Source organism: Limulus polyphemus, unplaced genomic scaffold, assembly GCF_000517525.1.
Source record: "Limulus polyphemus unplaced genomic scaffold, Limulus_polyphemus-2.1.2 Scaffold1457, whole genome shotgun sequence".
Taxonomy (NCBI): Eukaryota; Metazoa; Arthropoda; class Merostomata; order Xiphosura; family Limulidae; genus Limulus; species Limulus polyphemus.
Window position 1 is genome coordinate 267,776 of NW_013667067.1, and position 10,293 is coordinate 278,068.

A 10,293-nucleotide genomic window follows, 5' to 3' on the forward strand; every position below is an offset into this window, starting at 1 on the left:
ACTAATAATTGATTTTAGAATTTGCGCCAAACACAAAATGTAATTACAATAATTAATGTTACCGTCTCCAAACCTGACAGCTCTTTGTCAATTTTTCCAAAATGATTTAATAAAATTCTTCTACTGAATGAACTTATAGCCTACCATAAGTTGGTTAAGGTATTGGTTCAGATAGAAATATTTGTTTAAAATCATCGATAGTCTCCCTTGTGAAAATCTATACATATCTTGTAAAGACTGGAGATTAAAATACATCTCTGTCTGACATCCATGCTAATTAAACAGTCTCAGAACACTTCTTCTGTTCTAACAACAATCTCTTTCTAATGAGAGAAATATTTTTTCGAAGAAAGCCTTTGTATGGTTTATGAAGCAAGTGAAGAAGGGTTAACAAATCTTATTTCATGTTCACTGACCTCCTTTGAGGCCAACCTTCACAGGTTCTACGTTTGTTCTCAGTTTAATGCTTTACAGTATGACGATAGAAATTGGTTTGGTTTGTTTGGAAATTTGCTCAAAGGTAATCAGGGGCTATCTGCACTAGCCGTCCATAATTTAGCAGTGATAGATTCGAGGTAAGGCAATCAGTCAACACCACTCACAGCCAACTCTTGGCCTACTCTTTTAGCAACGAATAATGAGAATAACCGGAACGTAATAATGCCCGAAAGGCTGAAAGGGCGAGCTTATTCGGTGACGGATTTCTGAATCTGCGACTCGAGCGCCCTAAGGTTAAGACAGGCACAAGCGATAGAAATTACTGAATGGATGTGACAACTCAGTTTCAGAAAGTATCAAATTACCATGTTGAAGAAAGCGCAAATAGCCTTCTGTGTGGTTTTGTGCTATAATAAAACACAACGACGTAATATTAAATTTGAATATTTTATCATTACTTATTAATAAAATTAAATTTTGCCGTAAAGTCTAGATGGAGTTAAAGACAAAAATGGCAGATAACGAGGAGGTGAACGGAGGTAACTCTAACTTAGGAAGTGGATTTTTTGGGGTGTTACGAGATTGGGTCACAAATAAAATACCCCAAATAAAACCCCTTACTCCATATAATGTATATTCACATTACGTACCTCTAGCAGGATCTTTGAGTTATTCTATATTTTCAGTTACCGTATTTATCCCTGAAATTTCAACAAGGTATGCATAAGATGAAGGTTTCTGATTTCTTTGTAAGTTATTCGTGACGTTTTTGTTTCTACTGTGTTCTTGTATGAATGCTTATATTCAACAATAGTACAAACTCCAGAGGAATAAGAACAAACATAACATTTTTATTTACAAATCGCATAGTATTAGTAGTACATACAAATACTAGACAACAGCAAGTTAAAACTTAAACTAAAGTTTAAATTACAAATGGGCACCAATTTCTAATCCATATGAAATTATATAGGGCCTAGTAGGATAGTGACTCTAGATCACGTGATGTACATACACTGTTCAGGTTAAATATCACTTTCCTGAGTTGGACCATTTGCTTTAGTAATTGGTTTAGAAGGGTAACTAGGTTGAACCCTTTCTTGTACATTTGTATATGCTCAGATCAGGAGCTGTGTGGTATGAATTGTGTAAATTAACTGTTTTTATTTAACAATCAGTGACTCAGCAGTAAGTCTGCAGGCTTACTATGCTGAATAATACTGCATTTCTTCGATACCTGTGGTTAACACAGATACAGCCCATTGTGTAGCTTTGTGTTTAATAACAACCAGATTATGCTGATTCATTAAATCAAGTAGTATTTTAGTATGCAGTTTAAGTGTTGAGGATTTACAAGTATAAGTTTACCCTACATTATATAAGTTAACCCACAAGGACACTTACTATTACTATTAGATATATCATACAGACTAGGCATAACCAGTAACTTGAGTAACCCTACAATTAGTGTTAACGTTATAGGGTTAAGTCTAGGCATAATGACAAAGTAGTAATAATAATAGAATTTGAGCTAAGGTGTAGTTTACTAGTGAAGAAATTTGTTTCTGTTTTATCATAATATTTTTGTTTTTGAAAATTTCTAGGATGATCAGGACCTTTAGTTTTTCCTTCTACACTCAACAGTTTATAAACATTGTAATTATGATAATAAACAGTAGTAAACTTTAAAAAAATTAACAAGGAAAATATGCAAAAGAATTTGAAAAAATATTTAAAATGATAATTGAAAAATTGAACTGATAATCGTAATAATGCAGAACAAAATGGTAACATACAATTTACAAAATGAGGGACCAGGTTCAAAGCACCAAAAAGTAATGATAAATACTGTGTAGCATATGAAGAAGAAACAAGGATAATAGTGTTTAACTTCTTCAAAAGGACTTGTAGAATATCTGTGACTGAGCCATTAATTGGAAAATTAGTTTCACAACTGAGGACTGTCATGTACTTGGGGTATGGAAATATGTTAAGCCTTAAGGCATGTAAAAATTCAACTCGGTGAGCTGAGAGGCACTCTGTTACAAGATTAATTATTATGGCCTGATAGAATAATTTTGATATTACTTGATCTGTGCTTAGAAAATTGAGTTTCTATGTTTTATGTAATATCAGAATATTTTATTATTTTGTACTTGTTTTAGAATATAGATAAATTATTCAGTATTAAGTTGAGAAGGATTTCAAGTAAATTATGTTTAATGTGAACTTCCATTTACATTATTTGTAAGATCAGTGAGAAAAATATTTTTTTGTGTTAAGTCCTTACAGTTGATTTTAAGCAAAGGAACTGTATCTTCTCAATATGGACTTTAAATAAAGATTTTTTAGAGTAATGTGATCTCCCATTTATGTTACTTAGTCTTTAAGTTTAAACAGTCTTAGAAAGTAAAATGATTAAAAAATGTAATTTGATTATGTTTTAAAGGCTTTTCCCTAGACGAAGTATAGCTGTGGCAAATAGTCTGCTTTTAAACTCTCATTTGGGATCAGGTTTGTACTTGTACACTCGCCACCACTTGGCAGAGGCATCTACTTACTACAGAACCATGTACAGTGTCTATGGTGCTTTACTTTTCAACTTTGGATCTGTTTTGCTGTGGGCAGTAACTAAGACTTTACTACCAGAAAATGTAGTGGTACGCACTGCATTTGCTGTATCTACATCTTTGTGTATGCTGACTATTGGAAAGGAATACTTAGATTATGTAGACAGTAAGGTTGAAAGCAGCAACTAAGATTAAAATTATTTAGTGACCACATAGTGTATTGAAAATGTAGTTAATGGCAATAATAAAAATACATCTAACTTAAACCTATAGAGACTTTAACAGATTGGAATGTTTTTTTTTTTACGTACAAAAGGTTATTTGTGTATATTTAATGTACTTGTTTAAAGTATCAAACCTTTAAGAAATTTACATTATTATTTATGTAAACAAAGATGTGCTTTCTTAACCCTCATCAGCACACTTGGGGTCCGCATGGATCCCAACAACTTTCTTGGTTGTATACCTTTTTACATAGTCATTGCAAATTTATATCAGTTAATATAATTGTCAAACAGAAACCATGGATCGATACAACATTGTTTTTGTAACAGGCAGATGGAGTACGTAGCTATAATCTAATGCTTACCTGGGGTCCACGCTGACCCCATACTATCATTGACCTTCACTGTAAATGCAGTTTGGCCTATAGCATATGAAACAAATTTCTAATTTATTTTGTTATATAGGTTGTTGTAGAGGATAATTTATCAAAGTAGTACAGTATCATCTGGTCTATTTGTGTACAACATCACTGTGGTAAGCATGTATGCACATCTCATTCCTCAGCAAGTGTTCTCTGTGATGACTTCTTATAATGCCCTATTTTGTTAAAACCTTGTTTGATAAATGTTGTAAGTAACCTGCTTATTGGATTTGCAATCCATAGCCTACTATAAGGATACAATTGTGTTGGAGTCTGGTTGGACCAAGGTGAACTACATCGTACACTCTCAATTATCTTTGAGTTGAATTTTTCAGTATTGTGGTAATTTTATCATATATTGGTGGATAATGACTTAAATATAGGAGTATAAAGAACTTTGATATTTTTTTATACATTGTTTGTATAAGGAATGGTTTAATACCACTTATTTGTATACTGAGGATCAATGTAATTTTGTAATTTATCAATTTGTCAACATATTTCCTCCAGAATACATATATTTTTATGTTGTTTACATTGCATGCTAACCCTAGTAAAACTTGTAATGCAGTTGGTTTTTGGAATTTCAATCCAGAGCTTACTATAATGGTAAATTTATGCTCAGGTGTTCCATAACAACTTTTCAAAGGTGTGCTGACAAGTGTTAAGACAACTCTTTGTTTATCTGATAAGGGGTAAAAAAACTTAAATTTCAGAAAGCATTCATTAAAATATATAACACACAGATCATTTTCACTCTGTCTCTACTAACTAGTATCTAATCTGTTTTGAAAGTGTCATGTATAGATTTCTTGTGTCCTGTATTTCAAAAACATTTCAGCTTTCATTTTGTGAGAGAGGGGATGCACATAGTGTTTGTTGAGTAGACTGCTTATGCTAGATTAAAATTTGAAACTTGTAAGTGCAGTTGATGTTTTGGAACAATAGGGAAATGTATAATATGTTAAGAAGTCTAAGAAAAATTACTGCAAGTTAAACTTATAATAATTCCATGATTTGAACAGTGAAAAAATTATAAGTTACTATTAATAGTGATTTAAAAAAAATTAACTCTAACTATTTGATGGAATTTAAGTTAGTAAGGTTTGATAACCTTATGTACCTTCCTAGTTATTTGTACGTATATAATGATATGTTTTATGTATGTGGCATAATCATTTGTAGAATCAGTTCATGGAGTCAATGAATTAAAAAAAAATGCACTAAGGCTTATGGAAAATTAGCTGTACACTAAAATATCTTTTCCCTTACAAAGTCAAATTAGTCATAAAATGGATGATTATAAATATTAATTTAACTTTTATTAAGAAACAAAAGAAATTATTTAAAAAAGAATGATATTCAATTTCTGTTGAAAATTTGTCATAGGAATGTCTAAATTCAAATGTAAACTTTTGGTTCAAGTTTTTTTTTATTGCAGAGACTTAATGTTTTTCATTTCTTGTTTGAACATTATACCACAGATTTTTACATTTACTGTTCATTCATATTCACTATAAATTGGCTAGTGAGTGAAGGGATATTTTCCGGTATTAATATGAACTATGTTGATTTTAGATGTTGCCAGTGTAAACAATATAAATGTATGATGTTATTTGTTCTCTTACTAATTTGTTTTTTATCCTTAGTATAAAAAATAAAATATTTTATTCTTTAGTGAATTTACTGAAGAAGTATAATAATAATAATAATAACCATACTCTAAAGCTTTTTCAACATTGGTAGAAGGTCTGTTTTAAATTACAAGAAAACAGGTTACATCTTGAATTTTAAAAATAATGTAAATGGTTAAACCTAATGCCAACATTTTTACAATTCAAAGTAAGCAATAGAAACCTAAATAACAGTAAATTACTAAAAACTCAATATAACTTTTTGAATGGTGAAGTATGACTTAAACTAAAATAAGAATATAGGAAAAAACTGCAGTTTATTAATTAATGAACTTTAGAAGTTTTTTTAAATAAATTTATAAAATTTTAAAGGGACAAAAAGGAGCTTATTAGCCCATCAAGGATGTCCCTTCCAGCTCCCAACTATAACCATCCCTTACTACTCATGTATTCATCCAATCTTTTCTTGAACTCAGTTAAATTCTCTGCCTCTTCCACCCCTAAAGGTAGCTCATTCCAAAAGCCAACCACCCTGTTTGAAAAGTAATACTGTCTAAACTGCAGATGATTCCTATGCTGCCAAAATTTGAATTTATGACCCCTTGTCCTATTGTTTTCATTGCTAAACACAAAAGGTTTGATGGATCTATATTATCAATACCCTTAATAATGTTAAACACCTCAATCAAATCCCCTCTGACCCTTAGTTAGAGATTTTAGTCTCTCTGCATAGGACAATCTCACCATTCCAGGTATCATCCTAGTGGCTCTTCTCTGAACCTTCTTCAACAATTTAATGTCCTTCTTGAGGAAGGGAGCCCAAAATTGTACACAGTACTCTAAATGAGACCTTACAAGTGGTCTATACAGTGAAATAATAATATCCCTTGTCTTGTATTCAGTGTTTCTATAGATGCTACCCAAAATCCTATTAGCCCCATTGCTAGCTTCAATATACTGTTTAGATGACGTAAGTGATTTTTTTATCACAACACTAAAATCCTTTTCCTCAACCATAATATATAATGTATTCCCATTTAAATTGTAACAGTAATTTGAATTGTGAAAATCAACATGCATCACCTTACATTTTGGATAGTTAAACATCATTTGCCATGTATTAGCCCAGTGCATCAAATGATCTAAATCTCCTTGTAAGTCTGCAGTATCTTTGATACAGTTAGCCACTCCAAAAATCTTAATGTCATCTGCAAACTTCAAAATTTTGTTGGTCATTCCAGAGTCAATATCATTAATATAAATCACAAACAGCAGAGGACCCAGCACAGAGCCCTGAGGCACACAGCTTGTAACTGTGATCCAGTCAGATCTAATTCCATTTATTACTTCTTGCTTTCTACTCTCCAGCCAATTTTCTGTCCAATTTAATAACATTTCCCCGACACCCACAGATTTAATTTTTGTAACAAGTCATTTGTGAGACACCTTATCAAACTTTTTCTGAAAATCAAGATAAACCAAATGAACTCTTGTGGTAACATCATCAAAGAATGTCAGAAGATTTGTTAAACAAGATTTTCCCGTAATGAAACTATACTGGCTCTTTGACACCATATCAAACTACTGACTCTGCAATGCATCTTTAATTACACTCTCCAAAACCTTTCCAAGTACTGATATAAGACTAACTGGCCTATAATTGCCTGGAGAATGTTATCACCTCCTTTAAATACTGGACTAACATTAACCAACTTCCAATCTTCTAATGCTCTTCCACTACTCAATGACCTATTAAAAATATTAGCTAGTGGTTCACAAATAAAATCTTTAAGTTCCTTGAAAACTCTAGGATTAAAAGTTTTTGGTCCAGGGGATTTATAACTTTTTAGGTTTCTCAATTTTTCTCTTACAATTTCAGAATTTAAAATTATATCTTTTACATCAATATTTTTTAGATACATTAAGTGCTATGGCTGAGGCATAATAGTTGTATCTTCCTTCGTAAAAACTGAAAAGAACATGCAATTTAATAAGTTTACCATCTTATAATCTTCCGAGATCAGCTCCCTGCTATTGTTTTTAAGAAGCCCAATCCCCATCCTAACATTTTGCTTACCCATCATATACTGAAAGAATTCCTTATTGTTTGATTTAACTCTCTCAGCCAACCTTTTTTTATATACACTTTTCCCCTTTTAACTTCCTTTTTAACCTGCTCTCTTGATTTCCTATAGTCCTCCAAGTCCTTATTATTTCCAATAAGTTTAAATTTCTTGAATTTATTATGTTTATCCCTAATAGGATCTCTTAAACCTTTACTAAACCATACTGCTTTATTCAGCTCTGTTGCCTTTTTTTTTCTGTAGGGAATATGCATGTTTTATCATGGTTTGAATTCATGCATTGACTTGGGATAAAATAGTCTGTTAAAGAAGATTAAATTTATACAGGTAAAGAAAATTAATGATTTAAAGAAAAGAAATGGATATCTCAAACATTTATTGATGGTCTGGATAAAGTAATACATAATTTTTCAGTCAATAATCTTACATAAGTAGAAAAAACTTGTTAGCAAGAGGTCTAAGATTCTCAATTACACTTAGAAAAATAATTATTATAACTACTTTGTAATGGTTGAAGATTTATTATAAAAATTAGAGGAACTTTTGGTAAAATTTTAATAATGTCAGAAATATCAGGTTTAGCTTTAAAAATTTATTTTTCATGAAAAGGTAAATTAACTATATCAAAATTAGGAAATAAAACACTTGAACAGCTAAGAAAACAAAAACAATCATTTTTTATAAAACCAGATAAAGGAAATGGAGCAGTTATTTTAAATAGATGAAATTATTAAAATAACGTATTAGGAGTATTAGCAGATACAACTGAATTTTGTGAATTAAAATCAGACTCATCTTTAAAAATATACATAAACTACTATATAGGTGGTGTCAGTAATGTTACAATTTATAAACAAATTAAACCACTTGACTATCATTGTGGAATTTTGTATAGTGTACCAAAATTACCTAAAAATGGCTTTACTATCAGACCTGTAATTTGTAATATAGGGATTTTTAACCATAGATTATCTATTGTTTTAAGAAACATTTATTTTGTTGAGAATGAACTTACTCTGAGAAACAGTTCTGAATTTTGCACAGAGTTGAGGGATACAAAATTGGATGACTGTATATATATATATTATGCTATTTTTGATATAAATTCTTTGTATACTAACATGCCATTACATGAAGTAATTCATTTGATTGCTGGTTTAGTGTTTAAATATGACAAGTTTGTTCAAGGTTTAATAAAAATCTGTATTTATTGAAATAATTATGTTAGCAACTATGAAATCACGTTAAAAGTTTCATAACAAAATTTATGATAAAATACATGGAGTAGCAATGGGACAAAAACTGGTACTTATAGTTTAGCTAACTTATGTTTTGTGTTATCATGAGAAATCATAGTAAAAATATTATCTAGAAAATTTTATAACAATAAAGTACCATAGATATGTGGATAACTCGTTATTTTTAAAGAGAAAGAACTTGTAAAACTTCTTTGGGTTATTTAAACAATTGGCAACATGGTATTAAATTTACAGTACAAAAAGGAAGAGAAACTTAAAACTCTCTTTTCTAGATCTGGATGTTTTTAATTTTGGTGATAAGCCAACACATTTAGGGTTCTTTAGCCATATTGATATATTTACTACAACTTTCAAAGAACGTAAAAACAATATTCTAATATACAGAGCTTATCATATTGCCAGTGATTATCATTTATTTCATAAAGAAATTTAGAGTATAATTTTTTTTTAATTACTTGTTAGCAACACAAATACTAAGTAATTCTTGAATAAACTGTACACCCCAAATTCTTTGTTGGGTAAAGTGTTACAAACTGAGAAACAAAATTAGGAAGATTTTATGTAAAGTATCCACAACTGTTTCTTTGTTTTTTAAATATACATTAACATAAATAGCTTTTTTTTTTAAAAAACTAAAAAATCCAACTGATATATTATAAAATGTGTTTTATGAATCAATGATTGCCACCTTTGTTCCGAAAGAAGAGCACGTTCAGCCAAGTCTGTCTAATCCTTGAAGCCTTTACTAACACCTAGTTATTGATAATGAGGGAACAGAAAGTGGAAAAGATATAAGTGTAGTGTGTTCTACAAGAAATTAAGAACTAGGAATTAAAAGATTTTCTGTATTAAGAAATTAAAACCTAAAGTTAAATGTTAGTTGTTTATGGCTGAAAATGCTTTTGGAGATAGAAAGAATAGAATTACTACCACTGACACCTGGATAGTGAATATAAAGGAACAGTAAGCAAAAAAGATTTTGGTATAGTGTTTCAACAACAAAATTATTTTCTGCAATAACAAAATTATAACTTGAACTTACTGTTTATTATTCATTGCTTGAGTTTCTAGTTATATTGTTTTTCAAAACAAGATTTGTAATATAGGTGATATGGGTACCATAAGGTGATTTATCACAATGAATGCTTTAAACTAGTCTTTTGTGATGTAGATATATATCAGTGACTTGTAATATACATGTATTTGCACATGATACTAAAGTTTTTTGATCCAAGGTATTTAATTTGGTCAAAATATTTTAATTTAAAAGTTGTGAGAGATGATTTCTTTCATTTTATGCTTTTGGATAGTTTTCTGAAATGTTTTTGGGTTGGTTACAATTTTAAAAAGAATAATTCAAAATAAATCTTTCTGAAAGTGGTAATTTCTGCAAGTCTTTAAAAAAATAAACAGTAATCTGTAATAGTTAAAAACTGCTCAATTAAAGACTGGTTGCAAAGTTGTAGCACATATTTAGCTGTTATATAATAATGACATTTAGGTTCTCTACATTTTCTGGACCTTAATTTAAAATTAGTACTTAAAGATATGTCACTTTTTATATTTTATTAATAGATTCTACTGCATTTAAATCGTCTTGTATAAGTTAGGAAAAGGCAAAGTGAAAATGTTACCTAAAAAAATTATACACGCACAAAGATG

The 10,293-nt window shown here is 30.1% G+C and overlaps 1 protein-coding gene across 1 annotated transcript; it reads left to right on the forward strand.

The window, feature by feature from the left end:
* The first annotated feature begins 939 nt into the window (after nt 1-939).
* LOC106463667 lies at nt 940-5,644 on the forward strand. The gene is made up of 2 exons (XM_013923722.2): nt 940-1,155; nt 2,888-5,644. Exons 1-2 carry the CDS (start codon nt 950-952, stop codon nt 3,195-3,197), a joined length of 516 nt encoding a protein of 171 aa, XP_013779176.1. The 5' UTR covers nt 940-949; the 3' UTR covers nt 3,198-5,644.
* Nucleotides 5,645-10,293: the final 4,649 nt, after the last annotated feature.

Excerpts from the sequence above, each read along its gene's own strand:
- LOC106463667 (XM_013923722.2), top strand. The coding sequence starts at position 950 with ATGGCAGATAACGAGGAGGTGAACGGAGGTAACTCTAACTTAGGAAGT. Across the intron at positions 1,156-2,887 it reads ATCCCTGAAATTTCAACAAG|GCTTTTCCCTAGACGAAGTA; the intron begins GTATGCATAAGA and ends TATGTTTTAAAG.